The sequence below is a fragment of the Oncorhynchus mykiss genome, chromosome Y (assembly GCF_013265735.2).
Source record: "Oncorhynchus mykiss isolate Arlee chromosome Y, USDA_OmykA_1.1, whole genome shotgun sequence".
Classification (NCBI taxonomy): domain Eukaryota; kingdom Metazoa; phylum Chordata; class Actinopteri; order Salmoniformes; family Salmonidae; genus Oncorhynchus; species Oncorhynchus mykiss.
In genome coordinates this window covers 34,361,088-34,388,503 of record NC_048593.1, presented here as the reverse complement: position 1 = coordinate 34,388,503, position 27,416 = coordinate 34,361,088, and the positions used below count along the sequence as shown (strand labels likewise).

The 27,416-nt window shown below is 41.9% G+C and overlaps 1 protein-coding gene across 4 annotated transcripts; it reads left to right on the top strand.

Moving 5' to 3' along the window:
- The first annotated feature begins 3,919 nt into the window (after positions 1-3,919).
- LOC110510139 (fibroblast growth factor 13) lies at positions 3,920-25,995 on the top strand. 4 transcript variants are annotated; one of them, XM_021591486.2, is made up of 6 exons: positions 3,920-4,111; positions 7,450-7,573; positions 18,025-18,135; positions 18,599-18,702; positions 22,623-22,821; positions 24,079-25,995. In XM_021591486.2, exons 1-6 carry the CDS (start codon positions 4,100-4,102, stop codon positions 24,219-24,221), a joined length of 693 nt encoding a protein of 230 aa, XP_021447161.1. In that variant the 5' UTR covers positions 3,920-4,099; the 3' UTR covers positions 24,222-25,995. The 4 variants fall into 4 exon arrangements, with proteins under 4 accessions (XP_021447161.1, XP_036823934.1, XP_021447162.1 ...); XM_036968039.1 differs by lacking the exon at positions 7,450-7,573 and having other exon boundaries at positions 3,925-4,111; XM_021591487.2 differs by lacking the exons at positions 3,920-4,111; positions 7,450-7,573 and adding an exon at positions 14,786-14,879.
- Positions 25,996-27,416: the final 1,421 nt, after the last annotated feature.

The window sequence follows — 27,416 nt, the reverse complement described above, 5'->3', positions numbered from 1 at the left end:
TCAAATAAGCAAAGAGAAATGACAGTCTCTCATTACTTTCAGACATGGTCAGTCAATGTAGAGAATTAAGAACTTTGAAAGTTTCTTCAAGTGCAGTCACAAAAAACATTAAGTGCTATGATGAAACTGGCTCTCATGAGGACCAACACAAGAAAGGAAAACCCAGAGTCACCTCTGCTGCAGAGGATAAGTTCATTAGAGTTAACTGCACCTCAGATTGCAGCCCAAATAAATGGTTCAAGTAACAGACACATCTCAACATCAACTGTTCAGAAGAGACTGCGTGAACCAGACCTTTATGAACGAATTGCTGCAAATAAACCACTACTAAAGGACAACAATAAGAAGAAGAGATTTGATTGGGCCAAGAAACACAAGCAATGGACATTAGACCAGTGGAAATATGTCTTTTGGTCTGATGAGTCCAAATTGGAGATTTTTGGTTCTTTGTGAGACGCAGAGTAGGTGAACGGATTATTTCCGCATGTGTGGTTCCCACCGTGAAACATGGAGGAAGAGGTGTGATGGTGCTTTGCTGGTGATAATGTCAGGGATTTATGGCTACCACAGCATTCTGCAGCAATATGCCATTCCATCTGGTTTGCGCTTAGTGTGACTATTATTTGTTTTTCAACAGGACAACAACCCAACACACCTCCAGGCTGTGCAAGGGCTATTTGACCAAGGAGAGTGACGGAGTGCTGCATCAGATGATCTGGCCTCCACAATCACCCGACCTCAACCTAATTGAGACGGTTTGGGATGAGTTGGACCGCAGAGCGAAGGAAAAGCAGCCAACAAGTGCTCAGCATATGTGGATACTCCTTCAAGACTGTTGCTAAAGCATTCCAGGTGAAGCTGGTTGAGAGAATGCCCAGTGTGTGCAAAGCGGTCATCAAGGCAAAGGGTGGCTAGTTTGAAGAATATAAAATATATTTTGATTTGTTTAACACTTTTTTTGCTTACATGATTCCATGTGTTATTTCATAGTTTTGATTTCTTCCCCATTAATCTACAATGTAGAAAATAGTAAACATAAAGAAAAGCCCTTGAATGAGTAGGTGTGTCATCTTTTGACTGGTACTGTATGTAAATGTGATATTTCCATTTTATATTTAATACATTTGCAAAAATGTCTAAGCCTGTTTTTGCTTTGTCATTATGATGAATTGTGTGTAGATTGAGGGGGGGGGGGGGGGGGGGGGGGGACTATTTAATCAATTTTTGAATAAGGCTGTAAGGTAACAAAATGGAAAAAGTGAAGCGGTTTGAATACTTTCCGAATGCACTGCAATTTTACTCAGCTAACAGAATGTCAAATGTATCACAGACAACACTGCTCATTATCTTGAAGACTTGACTGCTGCAAAACATTGTGACTATCATCAATGGCCTAATGAAAAATATATATACATAGTTTGAGGGGAGTTTCTTTTAACTTCCACAGAGTAGTAGGCACTGTCAGTTGGCCTTATGCCAGAAGCAACTGACTGTCAACAGCAGGCAAGCATTTACTTATAACAGAAATAAAAAACCTCCATCAATCTACTCCGCCATAAATCTTGTAGGCTGTCGTTAGGCTTTGAGCCAATTAGACTGTACTCTTGATTAGTTCATTAGTATAAGAACTAAATGGAACTCAGAAAGCCATAACGATCACGGCAGAAAAGAAAGCCAAGACTAACAGAATAAAATGTTCCAAGTAGGCCTACCACTAAATACCTTTGATTACGTCAGCATTGATAGTCGTGATAATCACATCCATAGAATTATGAATTAGACTGGTAATTTAATAGGATATATTTGATCACAACAACCTAAGTAGTATGACAAAGGTGATTCTGATGATGATTGTTGAAGTAGGCTGATGCCTGTATTGGGAGAAATAATGCAACTACAGGGAGTATGTGTTGCATTTCAGATTATTTAAATGATTGAGTCCCCGATAACGTATCCATAGATTTGCAGGTCCGGACCTGTGTTGTTGCGTGGCAGAGGCGTTATTTGTGTACATTTTGATATAAAAACCATCATATAGAAGTACATTTGGAGTCACGCGATTATATTTTGTGGTCCTCCCACTACGACTCTGGAAAAAATGCAGTTTATTAGGCTACAGATCAAATAAATTACGATGAACTTCACAGGGTGGTGAATATGCACGGTGTTGAGGTTGGTACTGCTTTAATACATATATTTTTTTTCTCGTGACATGATCGATGTTTGGCGGTCGTTTGAAAAATGAAAATAATCTCGCTCATTTGTTTCTCAAGAGCGCACGTGCCAAGACCAAAGTGGGCACATTGGCTAAAAAAACTATTTTTAGTGACAAAACCATCAGTTGAGTTGAAAATGGGATGGAAACCCAGTGAACTTCGATACATGGGAATTTAACCGCAAGCGTTCTTTTATGTACACTCTGTCATCACGCAGACTTTAATACCTGCAAGAAGTCAATTTGATGGAATATTTATGGGAAAATGTGCATATTGTTTTTCTGCGGGTTTTAGAATAGTCGCATGAAAATCTGTCGTCAATTGGATGGAAACCTAGCTAATAACCACGTTAACAGTTTTAAGCCATACCATGTAGAAGAAAAACGTTTTGGTGCAATTTTATAAATGCCAACGTATAATTTGTTTGTTCGACATGGTGGGATCTTTGTGTCGATGCAATTCATTATGCGAGAAATGGCGGTGGAAAGGCCTTTATGCGATAATATTGATATAATAGCCACAATATTGAAGTAAACTTGTAATCACACGATGATAGGGCGTGTGGTCCTCCCACTACGAATCGGGAAACAATGCAGTTTATTAGGCTACAGGTGAAATAAATTGATGAACTTTCAGGGTGGTGAACTTGATGCTTCTTTCCAAAAAATATCTGAGGGTCTTATTCTGGTGACATGATCAATGTTTGACTGTCTTTTGACAAATACAATGATGCTCTTATCCATAAGAATGTACAAAAAAATGAAGAACATACGCACATCCAGTGACTTTCCGCTGAAGTTGTAGGCAAACTCATGGAAAACAGAAAGGAAATCGCAGCACACTGCTGCTCATGCTCCCATGTGATGTTTATTTACAACGATTCGACCCTTAGATCTTCATCAGGCATCCATATCCCAGGTGGTGGTGGAAGGTCCTATATATAGGGCCAGTACTCAGTGACATCACTTCCTGAAACAGGAGGTTAAAAAAATGTATAACATAGGTTCACAATATTAACATTCAATGTATCAAAATATATGATCATAGACAGAGAATGTGATCAATATTTACAGTAATATACATGCACATACACTATTCAATTAGGATATCCATAATCATCTCATCATGTACACTAACCTAACCGCACAGCCTGCCAGCACTGTATTGGCAAGCTGTTGGCTAGAGCTCATCTACCAAGACCAAAGTTGAACATTGAACTTTAGATTTTTATTAGGTACATGAAAACGTAGCGAAAAAGTACATTTTGTGTGCACTATGTCATCGCGCACTGATTTTTTTCCGCAGCAAGCCAGTTTGGTGGAAACACACCACTTGTGGCGAAATGCGCATATTTCTATATGCATATGTCTGAATATTAGCAATCCAATCGCCAATTGGATAGAAACCTAGCTAATTATACCAATTTGTCTGATTCTCTATGTTATGGCAGTTTGGCTTTCAAAAACGTGGTGGTGTGGAATCTGAGAGTATGCTATTAAACTGTGTTATGTTGTTTATAACAATGCTGAAAATATATTGTTTTAAATTATTTTATTAGACACTGAATTCAAATGGTAGGCTTAATTATGTTTTCCAAATGACCGTTCTCAACAAATCAAGTCAGCAGCTTTGTTTAGGCTTAACGACCAGTAGGACTAGCCTACGGTCAAATAGACTACCCTTTGTGTTTTTGTTCCACAGAGCCCCAGCTGATGATTTCTTAACTGGAACCGCTTTATGGAATCTGCTATTTCGAAAGAGAACTAGCGTGGCGTTGTTCTGCTGAGTTGAAGTTTCATTGTGGGATTTCCAAACCCAAGACAGGGCTCTATCTCCATGAGCCCGAAAACGGCAAAAACAAGTGACTAAAGAGGAATAGGAACATGCAACCAGAGGTGAGTAAGTAGCCTACTTAAATTACAGAATTTATGTATCTTTTTGGAACGCTTTATACGTCACTTTAACTGAAATTTAGGGGTTTAACATAATGTCGGTTAATTATCTTTTAATTAGACTAATTCAGTCCCCTCATCAATAATGTAATATCACAACGGCTTTGACTATTAATAAGGCTATCTAAACACAGTCGATACAATTATACAAATAACAGGGGGAAACGACTGGATAAAAATGTGAACAGTGTAGGCTAAACAGAATATTTACTGTGCATGGATTTTAGCAGTGGCGAGAATATGACGGTATGGGCGTGAAACGAGAGAGAGACACCCAGTTTGTTATGCCAACTGTAAGTGCCATAACAGACAAGAAACAGAAGAGCAAGTAGACCGCGAGCTCTCACTGGTTTCACTACAGGGAGTACAGCGAGCTCTCACTGGTTTCACTACAGGGAGTACAGCGAGCTCTCACTGGTTTCACTACAGGGAGTACAGCGAGCTCTCATAATAACCTCACAGTTATACATTAGAAGAATAAAAAAGTTAATTCATATGATTTCAGGAAATTAGGAAAATAAAAGCACATAATGCCATCAGATTACATTGCCATAACTTTTAATAATAGGCTAAATGTAATTAAAAATGCATATTTAATCATGGTGGGCACTGCAGCACCTCAGAGACTCCAGGTAATTGTAGCTATTCAGACTCCGGGTAAATCAAAACCGTTATCCAGTAAGGATGCAACAAAACATCTCTCTTTCGCTCTCTCCCTCTTTCACTCTTTCTCCCCCCCCTCTCTGGTAAAAGGTTAGATGTCATTTAGCCAATTTCTAAGGATCCCAAAGGATCTTGAATTTTTAGACTATGGAGCAGATTAAGTTGGTGTAGACATAAACTAATTAAAGTTTATTAAATCATGTGAATTAAGGAGGTTAAATAAAGTGCAGATAAAGCCACAGAAAGGTTGATAAACATGAGGATTTATAAGTTGAGATGATGGAACTTTTAATTGCCTTTTCCTTAGAGGAAAGTAACATTTAGGTATCTGTGGTAATGTTTCAGCTCAACATCCATATTGGACATTCCAGACAGACTGTCAAAGGGGTATTGTTTTTCTGTGTCAGACTCCAACATCTTGCATAAACAAATGTTTAGTATTTTTGTCCCATATGAATTGTTGTGCTAATGCCCTGGTTAATTTTTCTAAGTTAATTGACAGTACAAACTACCTTATTCTAGATTGTTAGGCGGCAGATGGGGCTCTATCTCTGACCATAGCCCCAGCCGGCCCTAGGGCTGCAAAACTGCTGTCTCTCAACGCACACCGATCATGTGTGGACACTAACATAGCCATCCTGTCAGCTTATCATGTGCATTAAAGTGTAGGAAGCTGGGGATAAAATAACTTACCACAACTTAACTACACACGTATATTTTTATTTCTGATTGAAACAGTTTCACCTTATTCATTTATGCCAAGTGATCATTTACAGTGCCTGCGGAAATTCAGACACTTTGACTTTTTCCACATTTTGTTAGTTTACAGCCTTATTCTAAAATAGATGAAATAAGAAAACATCCTCAGTAATCTACACACAGTACCCCATAATGACAAAGCAAAAACAGTTTAAATCAGTCATATATAAAAACTGATACCTTATTTACCTAAGTATTCAGATCCTCGGCTATGAGACTTGAAATTGAGCTCAGGTGCATCCGGTTTCCTTGATCATCCTTGAGATGTTTCTACAACTTGGAGTCCACCTGTGGTAAATTCAATTGATTGGACATTATTTGGAAAGGCACACACCTGTCTATATAAGGTCCCACAGTTGACAGTGCATGTCAGAGCTAAATCCAAGCCATGAGGTCGAAGGAATTGTCCGTAGAGCTCCGAGACAGGATTGTGTCGAGGCACAGATCTGGGGAAGGGTACCAAAAAAAAGCTATGCAGCATTGAAGATCCCCAAGAACACAGTGGCCTCCATCATTCTTAAATGGATGAAGTTTGGAACCACCAAGACTCTTCCTAGAGCTGGCCACCCGGCCAAACTGAGCAATCAGGGGAGAAGGGCCTTTGTCAGGGAGGTGACCAAGAACCCAATGGTCACTCTGACAGAGCTCTAGAGTTCCTCTGTGGAGATGGGAGAACCTTCCAGAAGGACAACCATCTCTGTAGCTCTCCACCAATCAGGCCTTTATGGTAGAGTGGCCAGACGGAAGCCAATCCTCAGTGAAAGGCACACGACAGCCCGCTTGGGCCAAAAGGCACCTAAAGACCCTCAGACCATGGAATAAAAAAGAAAAAAGATTGAACTCTTTGGCCTGAATGCGAAGCGTCACTTCTGGATGAAACTTGGTACAATCCCTACAGTGAAGTATGGTGGCGGCAGTATCATGCTGTGTGGATCTTTTTCAGCTGAAGGGACTGGGAGACTAGTCAGGATCGGGGTAAAGATGAACAGAGCAAAGTACAGGGAGATCCTTGATGAAAAGTATCTCAGTATCTCAGACTGGGACAACAGGGAAACGACCCTAAGCACACAGCCAAGACAAAGCAGGAGTGGCTCGGGACAAGTCTCTGAAGTTCCTTGAGTAGCCTGAAAATAGCCGTGCAGCGACGATCCCCATCCAACCTGACAGATTTTGAAAGGATCTGCAGAGAAGAACGGGGGAAACTCCCCTAATACACTGTCAAAGGTGCTTCAACGAAGTACTGAGTAACGGGTCTGAATGCTTATGTAAATGTGATACTTCATTTTTTATGAACTAGTAATAATGTCTAAAATCCTGTTTTTGCTTTGTCATTATGGGGTATTATGGTAGATTGATGAGGGGAAAAAAAACATTTTAATCAATTTTAGAATAAGGCTGTAACGTAACAAAATGTGGAAAAAGTCAATGGGCCACCCAACCCCCACCCAGCATTTGTACTAAAACCCCTCTGTCCAATGTCATTCACCACAGGCCCTGCTAGTAAACTTTCACATGACAGGAGCTCCATCGACACATGTCTTGGCAGCATACTCACTCATCCTCAGTACTGGCAGTGCCACTTCACATGTTGCAGTCCAAGTGGTGTACATTACATTCAGAAGAAAGATGCTCAGGCAAGAGATAATTAACATTGGTGTTGTTCCTTTATCTTGCAGGATATTCTGCTGTCTCCGGTGAGAGGCTTATAGACATCAATAATGTGTCAGTTTCTCACTGCGTGTACAGTATGTGTATTGGTAGTGCACAATCTAACTCCTACTAACTTTATGGTAGGCTTTACTATAACCACAGCGCAAGATGTCGCCTTAAGTACCCTGGATTATGTTCTGTTGCTGCAGGACTCTAGCTTCTCATCTGTGGATGTGGTGATTATTGAGTCCCCCTGCCATAATACGTGTTACAAAATCTTCTGCTGTCGATTGAAGAAAGCCATCCGAATGGGAAGAGAAATCTCGCCTGAAGGTTTGTCAACAAAAAGGTTATGTTTGCATCTGGTTTGGCTTTTTGATATAGGGCTTTGGGTTTTGCTTGAATTCAAGCTTTCCTTTGAATGACATGTTGATGTCATTCACCAGGATTATTATGTCCCCTTTCACAGCAGTGGAATCCCCTACCCCCAGCCTGCATGCCCCCCCATTACTGCAGTATACAGAGTACATTACTCAGTTTTATTACTCTTACATGCATGTGTGCGCCTGTGCAATATAGCTGAATGGGCTGTGAAAAGAAGTATTGCCATGTACAGTATTTGATCGAATCTTTCAGAAATGGATCTGATTCTGAATGTTGCAAACACAAAGATTCTACCACAACTGCATTCACAATCTGTACTCCACACAAAAAATATATGCTTCTGATGATGATTTTATTGATGTGATGTTGACCCTTGCTAGACACAACAAACTGCCAACATCTAGAACAGATTTGATTCTGATTCCTTCTGCCCTGCCCTCAAGTGCTTCACAACAATCACCTTGGATTTCACAACTGAGTCGGTGTCTCTCTTCTGCATGTCCGTGTCTCAATGGTGCTGGATGCAGCACAGTAAACCTTCAATGCTTTTTTCCTTCATGGGAGAAGTACTAAGTGGTGATGTCTTGTAACACATTATATGAACGTGTGCAGAGCTCTGGGCCCGTATTCATAAAGCTTCTCAGAGCTCTGGGCCCTTATTAATAAAGCTTCTCAGAGCTCTGGGCCCGTATTCATAAAGCTTCTCAGAGCTCTGGGCCCGTATTAATAAAGCTTCTCAGAGATCTGGGTCTGTATTAATAAAGCTTCTCAGAGCTCTGGGTCTGTATTAATAAAGCTTCTCAGAGCTCTGGGCCCGTATTAATAAAGCTTCTCAGAGCTCTGGGTCTGTATTAATAAAGCTTCTCAGAGCTCTGGGTCTGTATTAATAAAGCTTCTCAGAGCTCTGGGCCCGTATTAATAAAGCTTCTCAGAGATCTGGGTCTGTATTAATAAAGCTTCTCAGAGCTCTGGGTCTGTATTAATAAAGCTTCTCAGAGCTCTGGGCCCGTATTAATAAAGCTTCTCAGAGCTCTGGGTCTGTATTAATAAAGCTTCTCAGAGCTCTGGGCCCGTATTAATAAAGCTTCTCAGAGCTCTGGGCCCGTATTAATAAAGCTTCTCAGAGCTCTGGGCCCGTATTAATAAAGCGTCTCAGAGCTCTGGGTCTGTATTAATAAAGCTTCTCAGAGCTCTGGGCCCGTATTAATAACGCGTCTCAGAGCTCTGGGTCTGTATTAATAAAGCTTCTCAGAGATCTGGGCCCGTATTAATAAAGCTTCTCAGAGCTCTGGGCCCGTATTAATAAAGCTTCTCAGAGCTCTGGGCCCGTATTAATAAAGCGTCTCAGAGATCTGGGTCTGTATTAATAAAGCGTCTCAGAGATCTGGGTCTGTATTCATAAAGCACCTCAGAGATCTGGGTCTGTATTAATAAAGCGTCTCAGAGATCTGGGTCTGTATTCATAAAGCACCTCAGAGATCTGGGTCTGTATTAATAAAGCACCTCAGAGATCTGGGTCTGTATTAATAAAGCACCTCAGAGATCTGGGTCTGTATTAATAAAGCTTCTCAGAGATCTGGGTCTGTATTAATAAAGCGTCTCAGAGATCTGGGTCTGTATTAATAAAGCTTCTCAGAGCTCTGGGTCTGTATTAATAAAGCACCTCAGAGATCTGGGTCTGTATTAATAAAGCGTCTCAGAGATCTGGGTCTGTATTCATAAAGCACCTCAGAGATCTGGGTCTGTATTAATAAAGCACCTCAGAGATCTGGGTCTGTATTAATAAAGCACCTCAGAGATCTGGGTCTGTATTAATAAAGCTTCTCAGAGATCTGGGTCTGTATTAATAAAGCTTCTCAGAGCTCTGGGTCTGTATTAATAAAGCGTCTCAGAGATCTGGGTCTGTATTCATAAAGCACCTCAGAGATCTGGGTCTGTATTAATAAAGCTTCTCAGAGATCTGGGTCTGTATTAATAAAGCGTCTCAGAGATCTGGGTCTGTATTAATAAAGCGTCTCAGAGATCTGGGTCTGTATTAATAAAGCTTCTCAGAGATCTGGGCCCGTATTAATAAAGCTTCTCAGAGATCTGGGCCCTTATTAATAAAGCTTCTCAGAGATCTGGGCCCTTATTAATAAAGCGTCTCAGAGCTCTGGGCCCGTATTAATAAAGCTTCTCAGAGATCTGGGCCCTTATTAATAAAGCTTCTCAGAGATCTGGGCCCTTATTAATAAAGCGTCTCAGAGCTCTGGGTCTGTATTAATAAAGCTTCTCAGAGATCTGGGCCTGTATTAATAAAGCTTCTCAGAGATCTGGGCCCTTATTAATAAAGCGTCTCAGAGCTCTGGGTCTGTATTAATAAAGCTTCTCAGAGATCTGGGTCTGTATTAATAAAGCTTCTCAGAGCTCTGGGTCTGTATTAATAAAGCGTCTCAGAGCTCTGGGTCTGTATTAATAAAGCACCTCAGAGATCTGGGTCTGTATTAATAAAGCTTCTCAGAGCTCTGGGCCCGTATTAATAAAGCTTCTCAGAGCTCTGGGTCTGTATTAATAAAGCACCTCAGAGATCTGGGTCTGTATTAATAAAGCTTCTCAGAGCTCTGGGCCCGTATTAATAAAGCTTCTCAGAGCTCTGGGTCTGTATTAATAAAGTGTCTCAGAGCTCTGGGCCTGTATTAATAAAGCACCTCAGAGCTCTGGGTCTGTATTAATAAAGCTTCTCAGAGATCTGGGCCCTTATTCATAAAGCTTCTCAGAGATCTGGGTCTGTATTAATAAATCACCTCAGAGATCTGGGTCTGTATTCATAAAGCACCTCAGAGATCTGGGTCTGTATTCATAAAACTTCTCAGAGATCTGGGTCTGTATTAATAAAGCACCTCAGAGATCTGGGTCTGTATTCATAAAGCACCTCAGAGATCTGGGTCTGTATTCATAAAGCACCTCAGAGATCTGGGTATGTATTCATGAAGCACCTCAGAGATCTGGGTCTGTATTAATAAAGCGTCTCAGAGATCTGGGCCCTTATTCATAAAGCACCTCAGAGATCTGGGCCCTTATTCATAAAGCGCCTCAGAGATCTGGGCCCGTATTAATAAAGTGTCTCAGAGATCTGGGCCCTTATTCATAAAGCACCTCAGAGATCTGGGTCTGTATTCATAAAGCACCTCAGAGATCTGGGTCTGTATTAATAAAGCACCTCAGAGATCTGGGTCTGTATTAATAAAGCACCTCAGAGATCTGGGTCTGTATTAATAAAGCACCTCAGAGATCTGGGTCTGTATTAATAAAGCACCTCAGAGATCTGGGTCTGTATTAATCAAGCGTCTCAGAGATCTGGGTCTGTATTAATAAAGCATCTCAGAGATCTGGGTCTGTATTAATAAAGCACCTCAGAGATCTGGGTCTGTATGAATAAAGCACCTCAGAGATCTGGGTCTGTATTAATAAAGCTTCTCAGAGATCTGGGTCTGTATTAATAAAGCACCTCAGAGATCTGGGTCTGTATTCATAAAGCACCTCCGAGATCTGGGTCTGTATTCATAAAGCACCTCAGAGATCTGGGTCTGTATTAATAAAGCACCTCAGAGATCTGGGTCTGTATTAATAAAGCTTCTCAGAGCTCTGGGCCCGTATTAATAAAGCTTCTCAGAGCTCTGGGTCTGTATTAATAAAGCGTCTCAGAGCTCTGGGCCTGTATTAATAAAGCACCTCAGAGCTCTGGGTCTGTATTAATAAAGCTTCTCAGAGATCTGGGCCCTTATTCATAAAGCACCTCAGAGATCTGGGTCTGTATTCATAAAGCTTCTCAGAGATCTGGGTCTGTATTAATAAAGCACCTCAGAGATCTGGGTCTGTATTCATAAAGCACCTCAGAGATCTGGGTCTGTATTCATAAAGCACCTCAGAGATCTGGGTATGTATTCATAAAGCACCTCAGAGATCTGGGTCTGTATTAATAAAGCGTCTCAGAGATCTGGGCCCTTATTCATAAAGCACCTCAGAGATCTGGGCCCTTATTCATAAAGCGCCTCAGAGATCTGGGCCCGTATTAATAAAGCGTCTCAGAGATCTGGGCCCTTATTCATAAAGCACCTCAGAGATCTGGGTCTGTATTCATAAAGCACCTCAGAGATCTGGGTCTGTATTAATAAAGCACCTCAGAGATCTGGGTCTGTATTAATAAAGCACCTCAGAGATCTGGGTCTGTATTAATAAAGCACCTCAGAGATCTGGGTCTGTATTAATCAAGCGTCTCAGAGATCTGGGTATGTATTCATGAAGCACCTCAGAGATCTGGGTCTGTATTAATAAAGCGTCTCAGAGATCTGGGCCCTTATTCATAAAGCACCTCAGAGATCTGGGCCCTTATTCATAAAGCGCCTCAGAGATCTGGGCCCGTATTAATAAAGTGTCTCAGAGATCTGGGCCCTTATTCATAAAGCACCTCAGAGATCTGGGTCTGTATTCATAAAGCACCTCAGAGATCTGGGTCTGTATTAATAAAGCACCTCAGAGATCTGGGTCTGTATTAATAAAGCACCTCAGAGATCTGGGTCTGTATTAATAAAGCACCTCAGAGATCTGGGTCTGTATTAATAAAGCACCTCAGAGATCTGGGTCTGTATTAATCAAGCGTCTCAGAGATCTGGGTCTGTATTAATAAAGCATCTCAGAGATCTGGGTCTGTATTAATAAAGCACCTCAGAGATCTGGGTCTGTATGAATAAAGCACCTCAGAGATCTGGGTCTGTATTAATAAAGCTTCTCAGAGATCTGGGTCTGTATTAATAAAGCACCTCAGAGATCTGGGTCTGTATTCATAAAGCACCTCCGAGATCTGGGTCTGTATTCATAAAGCACCTCAGAGATCTGGGTCTGTATTAATAAAGCACCTCAGAGATCTGGGTCTGTATTAATAAAGCTTCTCAGAGCTCTGGGCCCGTATTAATAAAGCTTCTCAGAGCTCTGGGTCTGTATTAATAAAGCGTCTCAGAGCTCTGGGCCTGTATTAATAAAGCACCTCAGAGCTCTGGGTCTGTATTAATAAAGCTTCTCAGAGATCTGGGCCCTTATTCATAAAGCTTCTCAGAGATCTGGGTCTGTATTAATAAAGCACCTCAGAGATCTGGGTCTGTATTCATAAAGCACCTCAGAGATCTGGGTCTGTATTCATAAAGCTTCTCAGAGATCTGGGTCTGTATTAATAAAGCACCTCAGAGATCTGGGTCTGTATTCATAAAGCACCTCAGAGATCTGGGTCTGTATTCATAAAGCACCTCAGAGATCTGGGTATGTATTCATAAAGCACCTCAGAGATCTGGGTCTGTATTAATAAAGCGTCTCAGAGATCTGGGCCCTTATTCATAAAGCACCTCAGAGATCTGGGCCCTTATTCATAAAGCGCCTCAGAGATCTGGGCCCGTATTAATAAAGCGTCTCAGAGATCTGGGCCCTTATTCATAAAGCACCTCAGAGATCTGGGTCTGTATTCATAAAGCACCTCAGAGATCTGGGTCTGTATTAATAAAGCACCTCAGAGATCTGGGTCTGTATTAATAAAGCACCTCAGAGATCTGGGTCTGTATTAATAAAGCACCTCAGAGATCTGGGTCTGTATTAATAAAGCACCTCAGAGATCTGGGTCTGTATTAATCAAGCGTCTCAGAGATCTGGGTCTGTATTAATAAAGCGTCTCAGAGATCTGGGTCTGTATTAATCAAGCGTCTCAGAGATCTGGGTCTGTATTAATAAAGCGTCTCAGAGATCTGGGTCTGTATTAATAAAGCTTCTCAGAGATCTGGGTCTGTATTAATAAAGCACCTCAGAGATCTGGGTCTGTATTCATAAAGCACCTCAGAGATCTGGGTCTGTATTAATAAAGCACCTCAGAGTCGGGGTCTGTATTAATAAAGCGTCTCAGAGTCGGGGTGCTTCTCGGATCAGATTCCCCCTGTCCATATAATCTTAATCAAAAAGGCAAAACTGATCCTTGATCAGTACTCCTACTCTGAGCCACTTTATGAGGGAGAGGTAGAGGTCACTCCTATTTAACTTTCATTTGGCTCCATCTACTGGAGAGTATTCAAGTATAAAGAGTGACAATTCAACAGAGAGAAGTTACCATCAGTTTGTGATGCTCATGCTTCACATAACATAGCTTTCCCTTTGATGCTGTTGTTCCTGATATAGCCTATCTTGCAAATACAATATGTAGACTAAAGGATTGGGATTGGATTGGAAAATAATGCCCCTGCCCTGAGATGAGATTATGGGAAATTGTTTCTGGAAGCTGACTATTGTTTCTACCTTGAAGCTTTTCCCAATGACTGTGGAAATGATTATGTTTGTAAGAGTGGTCAGTTAGTCTTTAGAACGTTACCTAATAATAGACAGGGTCATAATATGCCTTCGTCATATAGATTGTCGTTTATATATTAAATAGCCTTCTCCCTGGACTAATTAGGACTGATTTAATCTAATTCTTGAAAAGCTAATGTTATTTTGATAATTTCTCTAATGCAAAACCGTTATGATTCACCATGATGACGATAATCTTCATGTCTAAACAGATTATTTGGGGTCGTAACAGGATGGATGCTAATGTAATCGTCCAGCGCAGTAGGCCTAGGAACACTCTTCTTCATTACCTCAGTATCTTATTAGCTGCTGATCAAATCTTTAAGGGTGGGGGATTGCTTTGCGTCCGTTTTCTTTCCTTGCCTGTTTTACTAATGTTGTAGGAGAATTGTATGTAATGGAGACCTGCGGTATATTGGATGTTTATCAATTCAGCCATGAAGACATCAATGTCACAGTCCATAACATTCGCCATTTACAGTATTTTTAACGCCAGGGTGAATAAAATGAACATTTGCCATAACAAAGAATAGACTTCTAAGCCATTATAGGCTATTTGATGTTTGTAAAGGGGTTCCCTTATCTTCCCGCACACCAGCGTAGGCTACTGTGGCCCAGTAATGGACGTTTTTGGCCGATCAGCGATGCCTTGGGATAAATCATTAATGAGCATTCCTGAAGACATAATGGCCTTCCACTAATGCGTTATAATGATCTCCTATCACAACCACGTGCACGGATTTAATGGATGGAATGCCTTTGAGAATTCTCCGTTTAAACTTCGAAAAGTCCTCTCCCCTTTCAGTGTGCATATCGGGAAGAGCTAAAACATTAACACAGAGCTCCTCCTTGGCTCCGCGAAGCATGACTTTCCCTCTCCGGAGATCAACATCAGGTGCGCTCATTTAAATACATTTTATTATTAAAAGATAGACTAAGCTTTATGTTTTTAAAATAAAATACAAAAAAAGGCGTTTTGTTTTGGAAGGAGGCCCAGGTCAATTCAATCAAATATTAGGCCAAGCCTACTGATGCCCTCGCCTAATGCTCATGTGAGCATGGATTGAAGTAGTCCCCCCAACCCGGTGTTGATCTTAAAGGTTACGGTCCAAAGAGCTGATGTAGTGACATTCCCTGTCGAATATAATTTAATAGGTGTTTCACAGAAATAGAAGTGTACTTGTGCGCTGTCCAAGGTGCTGAAGTTATAAGTGACGCTCCCTGTCCAAGGCGCTGAATTAAGTGACGCTCCCTGTCCAAGGTGCTGACGTTATCAGTGATACATTTGATAAATTTGTTTGCTTTCCTGCGATATTTTATGTAAACAAAATGGAACTGTTCAAAGTTTAGTTATTGTTGTTGTTTCTGCGGTTGTTATTTTTAACTGTTGACAAGAGATTGTAAGAATTTTTAGCAATGTGTGAGTGATTCTTTATGAAATGCAGGTGGCACAATTGAAGATATTATCTGGCCAATATCTTCAGCAAAAGGGCCAAAGAGAGAGGGCAATTGAACACCAAAGGAAAGGAAACTGATAATCAAAACAACGAGATTTTATAGCACGAATGAAGCAAGACCTATAATTTTATAGCCAAATACTAAAACGGTTATAATAGGGGAAAGTTATAATAATCTATGGGTAAATGTTTATTTCACATTCAGTTTCAATCACAAATAGTATTGCTTATGCTTTAATTATTAATCAAAATAAAACTAGGAGTCGTCACTCATTGATCCCCTATCAACTTTCATTTATTTTTTTAGGTCAAATCATACTCAAATCAACGATTTGTTATTGTTGATGTCGTTGACGTTATTGTTGTTATTGCCGTTTTATTTGTACTCTTCTTATTTTATTATATTGGATGAAAGGTTAATTCAATTTAGGATAGGCCTAAATGTCGCCAAATCCGACACCACAACAAAACTTCAATGCATTTCAATCTGATGACAGATGTGGTTGTTACCTGACTCAAGAGAGGCAACAGACAGATGTTACCCCAAGATGAAGACCCCCACCAAAGCCTTTCTTAAGTCCGAGCTTATGTTCTCAGCGCTTCGGAAAGCACCAATTTAAGCCTCTCGAACGTATAGGCTATTATGCAGATTCACTTTACATGCCCGCAGCCCTATTGGAGAGGCGACAGGGGAGCTGAATGAGCTTAATCTGCCGAAAAACAAGTTCGTTTTAGCAGAAAGCACTAATCTAGGAACACCTCCCTTCCTTGATTATTTTGCCATGAGACCATAGGGTGCTATCAGTGATCTTCTGTTCTCCCTGGATTTATATGATGCGACGATTTCTTTCTGTGTTTTGCATCAGCGTCTCATGCCTTGCCTGTCACATGCCGATATTCAGTTACGAAGATGCCTGCAAAAAGCGCCCGCAGTTTCTCCTAATGCATTTTGTTCAGACTCCTATGCCGCAATTCATATCGCAGAGATGGAGAGGTGGAAGGAATAGTAGCGGAATCTCTGCACCAAAATGAGGCAAGACCTCCCCCTCTCGCTCCCCCTCTCGCTCCCTCTCTCTCGCCATAGCCTAACATATATGAGTGTTATACCACGTGGCGCTAACAGCCTTTACTGTAAGTCATACTGTAGGTTATGTGGCATTGGCTCCAAACCTGAGGAGAGGATTTGCTTGCGGTTGCTGCATTAATGGCACACACAACTATGACAAGAGTTGTTTCATTGATTGAAAAGCATTTTGAGGACTACATTTTTCTCACGGAGGGTGGATGGATGCATCACAGCGGGTGTGCACGCATGAGAAGCTGCAGTGATCAACAACAAATCGAATGTATAAATTGGAGAGGCTAGCTGTTGATTCACAGCTGAAGGCGCACGAGCCCATTGGGCACAGAAGTCAATTCAACGTCTATTCCATGTTGGTTCAACGCAATTGCATTGAATTGGCATTGAATTGACGTGGAAACAACGTTGATTAAACCAGTGTGTGTCAGTGGGAGGTTTGTCTGCTCGGAATATCCAGTATCTTTTTCTCCAGCTGTGACAATAAAACTATAATGACTTTGTTACGCACTTTAAGGATATAATGGATTATTTGGTTTGCATAAAAACAATACTGCTTAGATTTCATTGGATAATATTCATTATTTGGTGAGTGGTGAATATAGAATTTTCTTCTGGGACGTTTTGCCATCACTAAACCGCCAAACTGGCTATGGCCGCTGCGATCGCCAGCTCCCTCATTCGGCAAAAGAGGGAGCGGGAGCGGGAGAAGGCGAATGCATGCCGCTGCGCAAGCAGTCCGAATATTTGCAAAGCAGGGGACAGGGGACCCTGTGAGAAACCGAGCAAGCTGAACGTGTTCTCACGCGTCAAACTCTTTGGCTCTAAGAAACGGAAGAGAATAAGTCGACCAGGTGTGCTCTTGAGTGTGATTTCTCGACATAACACAATAACTATCATCATCATAATCATCATCACCAACAATTCGAACACCACGAACACTTCCATCCTCTCCCATTTTAAATTTGAAGAGCTCAGAGTAATGGCACATTTGTCCAAATTGTGATGGTATAGTATAAGAAATACATTATTTGACTATCTATCCATCAACCTGTCGTGATCCTGCAAGTCCATGCACTCATCAATTAATTACCTCACTCTAACACATGACACTGTCATCATCGGAAAAGTGCACAACGTATTCACACTGCCATGCTTCTGTTGTGCATTATATTATCATCTTAACAAGAATGACATTCAAAGTACAGTGTCAGTGTACAGCATCCAGACAGGTAGATTACCTGTTTTTGAAACTATGAATGAGCTTGATATTGCATGGCCAGCCACCACTATCCCAGGTACCCATCACACTGTTTTGGGTTTGTGCCACAGTGTGATGTCTATGGGATGCCTGAGGTTCCTCTGGTATTTTACTACTGACTGTGCAGTAGTAGAAAACGAGCTAGTATAATTGGACTATAGACTTGGTATATGTCCAATATCTCCTTACTTCTTCTCTCTTCCCTCTCCTCCTGTTCTCACATTCTTCCCTGTTGTCTCCACAGAGCCCCAGCTCAAGGGGATAGTGACGAGGCTGTACAGCCGCACAGGCTTCTGCCTTCAGATGCAGGCTGATGGAACTATCGATGGAACCAAGGACGAGGACAACAGCTATGGTAGGACTATGTGTTTTTGCCTTGAATTCGTTCATATTTCAGATTATTGTGATATAGAATTCAAGAAGAGAGAATAGTCAACTTCACCTCTTTTGCTCAATGTTTTCTGTAGCTCTGTGTTCGCTACTACATCTCCAGTAGAATGTTTCTCTTATATTGTCTACACGCATAAAAAAGGTGCTATCTAGAACCTAAAAGGGTTCTTCGACTGTCCCCATAGGAGAACCCTTTGAATAACCATTTTTGGTTCCAGGTAGAACTATTTTGGTTCCAGGTAGAACCCTTTTGAGTTCCATGTAGAACCCTTTACACAGAGGGTTCTTCATGGAACCCAAAATAGTTATACATGGAACCAAAAAGTGTTCTACCTGGAACCAAAAATGGTTCTCCTATAGGGACCACAGAAGAACCCTGTTTTGTAAAAGTGTACTACCTACCCTCTCTTTTTTATTCCACATTGCAGCTGTGTTCAACCTCATTCCTGTTGGGCTGCGAGTGGTGGCCATCCAGGGGGTTCAGACCAAGCTTTACCTAGCCATGAACAACGACGGCTTCCTCTACACTTCGGTGAGTCTCACTTTACATTTTAGTCATTTAGCAGACACTCTTATCCAGGGTTAAGTGCCTTGCTCAAGGGCACATCAACAGATTATTCACCTAATCGTCTTGAGATTCAAACCAGCAACCTTTCGCTTACTGGCCAAACACTCTTAACTGCTAGGCTACCTGCCGACTCCTTTGTGTCTCCTACATACTTCCCTAGTTAGGCTTCCATGTGGCAGGATCACATTATAAACATGGTGGGTCGTGCCCTGAATGCTGATTGGCTGACAGCTGTGGTATATCAGATAGTATACCACGGTATGACAAAACATGTATTTGTACTGCTCTAATTGGTAACCAGTTTATAGTAACAATAAGGCACCTGGGGAATTTGTGGTATTGGGGCAATATACAGCGTTGTGTCTTCCTAAGAACAGCCCTTAGCCGTGGTATACTGGCTATATACCACAAACCCCTGAGCTGCCTTTGTGTTACTGAGTGAATTGATTACGTTGAAGGTCACCTTAACTGTCATGTTAATTATATTTAAGCATCAATTGTTGGTGTGAAAACCAAAGTGACTGGAGTGATGACTAAGGTCAGTAGTTGTGCAGTAGTTGCTGTTGCGAGTATTGCAGTGGCCACCACATTGTGTTTTTAACTTGTAATAGCGATCTTGTCCCTCTGTTTATGTCTCCATTGGTAACCTGGGGGCCATCTTTACGAGAGGGCTGGTTTGTATTCTGGGGAGTTGGAAGTTACCATGGAGACACATGAGTATGGAAATGCTCTCTGAAGTTGGGATTGTTTCAGCTCTGGTGAGGTCATTTAGCAATCTGGATGGAAAAATACAGCATGGGCTGAATGTTAGACAGCGTATTTAGATTCATTCTGTTTATTTAGCTAAGTTGCCTAAAGCCTAGCCTGTGTGCATGTGTGTGAGTGTGTATGATTGGATGTGAGTGTGTTTGTGCGTGTGTGTGTATGATTGGATGTGGGTATGTTTGTGCGTGTGTGCGTGCGTACGTGCGTGCATGCCAATGATTGGATGTGTGTGTGTTTGTGCACGTGTGTGTGTGCGTATGATTGGATGTGGGTGTGCATGTGTGTGTGCGTGTGTGTGCATATGATTGGATGTGGGTGTGTGTGTGTGTGCGTGTGTGTGCATATGAATGGATGTGAGTGTGTGTGTTGTGTGTGTGTGTGGTGCGTGTGTGTGCGTATGATTGGATGACGGTGTGTTTGTGTGTGGGTGCGTGTTTGTGTGTGCGTGTTTTTGCATGCACGTGTGTGTTTGTGTGCGTGCGTGTGATTTGATGTGGGTGTGTTTGTGCGTATGTGTGTGTGTGTGTGTGCGTGCGTGCGTGCGTGTGCGAGCGAGTGTGTGATTGGATGTGGGTATGTGTATTATCACCATAGACATTGGTGTCTCTTGCAGAATGAGGTTTTGTATCGATCTTTGCCAATTAAAGTATTGACCTTTGACCTTTGTCTGTCAATTGAATGAGTCTGTGTTTTCAAACTGTGCAGGTGAAAAGTAATCAGCTCGCCACAACAATCTGAGCTGCTAGAGTGATGGATGAGCAAGCTGTAAGAGTGATGGACATTCCCATAGTCTGACATTCCCATCATAGGCCTGTTCACACAGTATGGCAAGCGAGTTTAATTCAGCTCATCAGTCAACTGATGTTTTCACAACTCAATTCTGAAAGCGACCAGTTGTAAGGGATCTCTTACTGCAGATTTGCAGCTGAGCACTTTGCGGCAGGCCTATGCCGTTTAGCAGCTGGGCACTTTGCGGCAGGCCTATGCTGATTAGCAGCTGGGCACTTTTGGGCCTGCAAATGCTGTTTAGCAGCTGGGCACTTTGGGGCCTGCCTATGCTGTTTAGCAGCTGGGCACTTTGGGGCCTGTCTATGCTGTTTAGCAGCTGGGCACTTTGGGGCCTGTCTATGCTGTTTAGCAGCTGGGCACTTTGGGGCAGGCCTATGCTGATTTGTAAACTGTGCACGTAAAAGGCTCCCAACCATAGAAATGGAATTGGTCCCAACTTTTAGTACAGCCCTCTGTACTGCTCTGGACAGATTCTGGTAGTGCTTCATGCCAGGTACAGTGCCTTGCGAAAGTATTTGGCCCCCTTGAACTTTGCGACCTTTTGCCACATTTCAGGCTTCAAACATAAAGATATAAAACTGTATGTTTTTGTGAAGAATCAACAAGTGGGACACAATCATGAAGTGGAACGGCATTTATTGGATATTTCAAACTTTTTTAACAAATCAAAACTGAAAAATTGGGTGTGCAAAATTATTCAGCCCCTTTACTTTCAGTGCAGCAAACTCTCTCCAGAAGTTCAGTGAGGATCTCTGAATGATCCAATGTTGACCTAAATGACTAATGATGATAAATACAATCCACCTGTATGTAATCAAGTCTCCGTATAAATGCACCTGCACTGTGATAGTCTCAGAGGTCCGTTAAAAGCGCAGAGAGCATCATGAAGAACAAGGAACACACCAGGCAGGTCCGAGATACTGTTGTGAAGAAGTTTAAAGCCGGATTTGGATACAAAAATATTTCCCAAGCTTTAAACATCCCAAGGAGCACTGTGCAAGCGATAATATTGAAATGGAAGGAGGAGTATCAGACCACTGCAAATCTACCAAGACCTGGCCGTCCCTCTAAACTTTCAGCTCATACAAGGAGAAGACTGATCAGAGATGCAGCCAAGAGGCCCATGATCACTCTGGATGAACTGCAGAGATCTACAGCTGAGGTGGGCGACTCTGTCCATAGGACAACAATCAGTCGTATATTGCACAAATCTGGCCTTTATGGAAGAGTGGCAAGAAGAAAGCCATTTCTTAAAGATATCCATAAAAAGTGTAATTTAAAGTTTGCCACAAGCCACCTGGGAGACACACCAAACATGTGGAAGAAGGTGTTCTGGTCAGATGAAACCAAAATTGAACTTTTTGGCAACAATGCAAAACGTTATGTTTGGCGTAAAAGCAGCACAGCTCATCACACTGAACACACCTTCCCCACTGTCAAACATGGTGGTGGTAGCATCATGGTTTGGGCCTGCTTTTCTTCAGCAGGGACAGGGAAGATGGTTAAAATTGATGGGAAGATGGATGGAGCCAAATACAGGACCATTCTGGAAGAAAACCTGATGGAGTCTGCAAAAGACCTGAGACTGGGACGGAGATTTGTCTTCCAACAAGACAATGATCCAAAACATAAAGCAAAATCTACAATGGAATGGTTCAAAAATAAACATATCCAGGTGTTAGAATGGCCAAGTCAAAGTCCAGACCTGAATCCAATCGAGAATCTGTGGAAAGAACTGAAAACTGCTGTTCACAAATGCTCTCCATCCAACCTCACTGAGCTCGAGCTGTTTTGCAAGGAGGAATGGGAAAAAATGTCAGTCTCTCGATGTGCAAAACTGATAGAGACATACCCCAAGCGACTTACAGCTGTAATCGCAGCAAAAGGTGGCGCTACAAAGTATTAACTTAAGGGGGCTGAATAATTTTGCACGCCCAATTTTTCAGTTTTTGATTTGTTAAAAAAGTTTGAAATATCCAATAAATGTCGTTCCACTTCATGATTGTGTCCCACTTGTTGTTGATTCTTCACAAAAAAATACAGTTTTATATCTTTATGTTTGAAGCCTGAAATGTGGCAAAAGGTCGCAAAGTTCAAGGGGGCCGAATACTTTCGCAAGGCACTGTAGTTAGTCCATCCCTTCTGTCCTCATTCACTTCCCTTTGGACATTTGATATGAATGGATAGCCTGGGTGAGAGGGAAATGGCTGAAACCAAGTGAAGCTTTCTTTCTTTCTCTCCCTCTCTTTCTATCCCTTTCTGTTTCTTATCTCTTTATTTCTCTCACATTCACACTCCTGTCTTTATCGCCTCTCTGTCTCCCTCTTTAGGAACACTTCACCCCGGAGTGTAAGTTCAAGGAGTCAGTGTTTGAGAACTACTACGTGACCTACTCCTCCATGCTCTACAGACAGCAGCAGTCTGGCAGGGCCTGGTACCTTGGCCTCAATAAAGAGGGAGTCATCATGAAAGGGAACCATGTGAAGAAGAATAAACCATCAGGCCACTTCATCCCCAAGCCACTGAAAGGTGAGTGGGTCTTACTCTAAGGCAGGGGTGGGCAATTCCAGTCCTCGGGGGCCTGATTGGTGTCACAGCTTTGCCCCAGCAAACACACCTGACTCCAATAATCACCTAATCATGATCTTCAGTTTAGAATGACATTTGATCAGCTGTGTTTGCTAGTGATGGAGAAAAAGTGTGACACCAATCAGGCCCTCGAGGAGTTGCCCACCCCCGCTCTAAGGCGTCCACATGCTTCCCAGTTGAAACCGTTTGGAAGGGTTTGTGCATATATTATGATGACATTTTGTGACATTTTTGTTTGTTTTGGACTTTTTGGGGGACTGTTCAGCACACAAACATTTTTCTGGAGACAAGCCAAAGTCGGTAGCTGAAGTCTACGCCCCTTCGTTGGTGATTGGGCAACAGTAGGGATTCTTCAATAAAGTCTGTTGTCTGTTGTCATTTTTTCATGCACATTTTTCATTGAGAAATACTGCAGCAAAAATCTTAGATGTAAAAGTGCACGACTAAGATTACCTCGACAAAAACGTCAAAATTAATGACAGCAATTTACATATCAGATTTCTTGAGTTATCTTAATTCAGACTATTTTGAGGAAGTGTATACTGGCTATGACGTCTCAAAATGGACAAACTGTAAGGGCCGACGCCGGACAGGAGAAGCAGGTACGGGGAGTCAGACATTTATTCGGGAACAGACAAGGAAACAAGACAGGAACAGCGTCGGCACCCGGGTAACACGGACATGAGACCATTAATCCTGAACCAGGGAACAGAGCTTGGGAACAGACAGATATAGGGAAGGTAATAACACAAGTAATTGAGTCCACGTGAGTTCAATGATCACTGATGCGCATGACGGAAGGAAGGCAGGTGTGTGTACTGATGGTGGCTTGAGTACGTAATGCTGGGGATCCTGGTGCCCTAGAGCGCCAGAGGGAGAAGGAGCGGGAGCAGGCGTAACACAAACAGTACTATTGGCACTTTTTTTCTTATTTTTCAAGCTAATGTCTTTTAAGGGAGCCGAATGGAAGCATGCTGACGCCTTTACTCTGAGAGGCTGTGAGTAGGTCTTACTCTGTGTGTGTTGAAGGTTGTTGGGGTAACTGTTGGAGTTAAGGGCCTTGTTAGAAAGACTCCTCCTAGTATATCTTTGCATTTTACAGAAGAATATAATGTTTGTCAAAGGCTCTGCACAATACAGATAACCAGAGTTGATCTTTACCAAACTTGACACCCTATCTGCTTCTTTATCTTCCAGTTGCCATGTACAGGGAACCCTCTCTCCATGATCTGACCGAGTTCTCCCACTCCGGCAGCGGTACTCCCACCAAGAGCCGTAGTGCATCAGCCCTGCTGAACGGAGGAGGGAAGACACTGAGCCAGAACGAGCAGTCCACATAGCTGTGGTGGTCAGCGTCAGGCAGAGGGCGGTTCTCACTGTAAGCAGACTCAACTGATCCTCATCACACTGAACAGGTGGAGAGGAAGCAAATTAGCTTAGCTTAGTGTGTACTGAAACCACTGTGACAGACTATGACATCATCAATTAAATAATTCCATGAGTGAGCTTCTGCGGGTCAACTTTGCTATGAACTTCGATACGAAAAGCCATTTTGCTGGTCTGGAATTTATATTCTTCCTTGTATTCTTGAGCATATGTAGTGTATTACCAATGTATATCTCTCTGAAGGTCTTGAGAGGGAGAGTTACTGGTCAGTATTTATGTGGTCCATCAACTGTTGCTTTCATGCCTCCTAAAAAAAGCTTTTTTCTGTGTTTGAGTCCAAGGTGTACATATCTGCAAGCCTTCTGCCTCGTCTACCATATAAATTGCTTGCCAGCTATACTGATTGCGATCATTTGTTCCTGTGTACCAAAGAGTCAAGCGTGTTTCTCTAGTTTTACTCAAGGCAAAGAAAGAAAGGAAGAAAGAAAGAAATCGAATCACAAGCATAGGCCATGTCCTAAATCTGTCGTATCTACTACTAAAACGACAAACGGTGTAGTGTGTACCAATCGTACTACAAACGGTGTAGTGTGTACTAATCGTACTACAAACGGTGTAGTGTGTACTAATCGTACTAGAAACGGTGTAGTGTGTACTAATCGTACTACAAACGGTGTAGTGTGTACCAATCGTACTACAAACGGTGTAGTGTGTACCAATCGTACTACAAACGGTGTAGTGTGTACTAATCGTACTACAAACGGTGTAGTGTGTACCAATCGTACTACAAACGGTGTAGTGTGTACCAATCGTACTACAAACGGTGTAGTGTGTACTAATCGTACTACATACTATTTAGAACATACTGTTTAGTAAACATTTATGCAGTAAGCAACAAATATCAACATACTAGGCTCCCCCATACTGAGAATGCATCATCTAATGCACAATTGCGTTGTTTTCCGACATTCATTCGTTTTGGTACAACCCATCCCCCCCTTTTCTGATTATCAGCTGATATGTTGTCAAACACACGTGGGTCTAAAAATACCAATCTCTTCCTCAATAGCATGACATCCTGGCATTTAAAGCATTTTCAAAATGTGTCATACTATGAAGCGTTCTATTTTGGCATACCCATCAGTCTACGAGTTACAACACAAGGAGGCGAGGGGAGACACAGACAATGTGTGGTCCACAGCAACTTGTTTTAATAATACAACAGAGAAGCAGAGTAGTTGTATTGTGTCATTAGTAGTCTCCTTTGACAAACTATAAACAACATTTCATATGGTATTTAGATGTATTCAGTCCTTTGTCTGTGTGTGTGTGTGAAAGGATATTAACATAATCCTTGATTTTTTATTTTACCATCAAATGGGGATTATTAGTGAAATTGAGGGCTCTTACAGATTAAATGATTGTTTGTATTCTCCTGCATTGTTTTTTCCCCCTGGAGCCGAATAGATGCTTATGTCTATCATTTTGATTGATTGATTGACACTATTATTGCATGAGAGACTGTGGACCTCTGGGAAATAGCAGCATGATGTACTGTAGGTCTACTATGCTTATTATCTACCTGTTTTGGACGCTGTGCTCCAGTCTATACCAGACTACAAGTGAATGATCCACAGAGCACAGATACACTTTTAATCTGGTACCTTCTTGCAGTAGGTTATTTGTTGTTCTAACGAAAATGCACTGAATAAAATGTTTATAAGGAAATAGGATTTTTGTTAAATTGTGCTTTATTTTTGTCCTTCTTTCCCACCTGTTGATATTGGCTCCACCCCAGGCATGAAAGGGTTATTAATTAATCCACCATCATCAACACCATCATATGGATGGTATAGCTAGATCATCATCAATTAATCCTTAGGGAACTGAGCCCATACTCATTCACAAAGCATCTCAGAGTAGGAGTGCTGATCCAGGACCAGTTTTGTATTTTAATCATAATGAATAAGATTATATGGGCAGGGGGGACCTGATCCTAGATCAGAACTCTTGCTCTGAGATGGTTTGTGAATGAATGTGATTAGGCCATTTTGCTGTGGTGCTAGCTAGAGGCTGAAAGGCCAATAATATTGATCGTAATGATGCCTCACATGTTGAAATAAAAGGCCTTCTCAACAGTAGAGTGACTGAGCCAATCAGAGTGGAGCTCAACTCTAGAGCTCTGCTTGAGATGGTATGGACAGTACAAACACTATTATAAATGAGAGAGAGGGAGGAGAGAGAGAGAAAGGGTGCAGGAGAAATCGTGCAGTCTAAAGAAATTTGGTTGAGCATGTCTATTCGCCATAGAAAGAAAGAAATGCAGTACAAATGTGAGGCGAGCTCTTCAGTGCAGGGTGGGTGGAGAAAGCATAGCAGCACATGGTAGAAAACACAGCAGTAGTGGGCTGCGGGTCCTGACAGAGATCATTATAGCGTCTGTATTTTTAATGCTGCGGGTGGGAGAGGGCGGTCAGACCGACGACTGGAATGACAATATATTTTGTTGTCCCGCAGTTTATTTGGAAACGGTTGTCTTCCTGATTTGTATCCGTTAGCCTACGCCTATGTATTGTATTAAAAGCACACCTTTGTCGCAATTATTCACACACTCAGAATTCGCTGCTTCAACTTCAATAGCTTACCTCTCCTCTCAACGTCGTCTCTATCTCTCCTAGTTGGGCGTGCGAGATCAAGTGCGCGTAGTAGCCTATATGTGTGGTCTCATTGAAATAGAGTAGGCTGCCTATGCATGGGCGGAGAATCACGTGGCAGTTACCTTTCCAAGGAAATTAACGTAAATATGATTAGACTAGTTTACTACAGTGTCTTAAATGTTGATAATGGAAAGAAGTGCAGGGCGCTCAACCGACGTGAGCCGAGGTGCAATCCAAAAATGTGATCCAGGAAAGGAGAAGTCGCAGGGCGCGCAATGGCCACCATAGTGAGCGAGCTTTGCGCCCTTTTATTTTCATTAAATATTGATTACCCATTTATTTGTCTCTGCCTGCAAATCGTCCCGCTCCTAAAAGGTAGGCTATATCATATACAGTTGAAGTCGGAAGTTTACATGCACCTTAGCCAAAAATATTTAAACTCAGTTTTTCACAATTCCTGACATTTAATCCTAGTAAAAATTCCCCATTTTA

Excerpts from the sequence above, each read along its gene's own strand:
- LOC110510139 (XM_021591485.2), top strand. The coding sequence starts at position 17,172 with ATGGCCGCTGCGATCGCCAGCTCCCTCATTCGGCAAAAGAGGGAGCGG. Across the intron at positions 18,703-22,622 it reads ACGGCTTCCTCTACACTTCG|GAACACTTCACCCCGGAGTG; the intron begins GTGAGTCTCACT and ends CTCCCTCTTTAG. Across the intron at positions 22,822-24,078 it reads CATCCCCAAGCCACTGAAAG|TTGCCATGTACAGGGAACCC; the intron begins GTGAGTGGGTCT and ends TTTATCTTCCAG.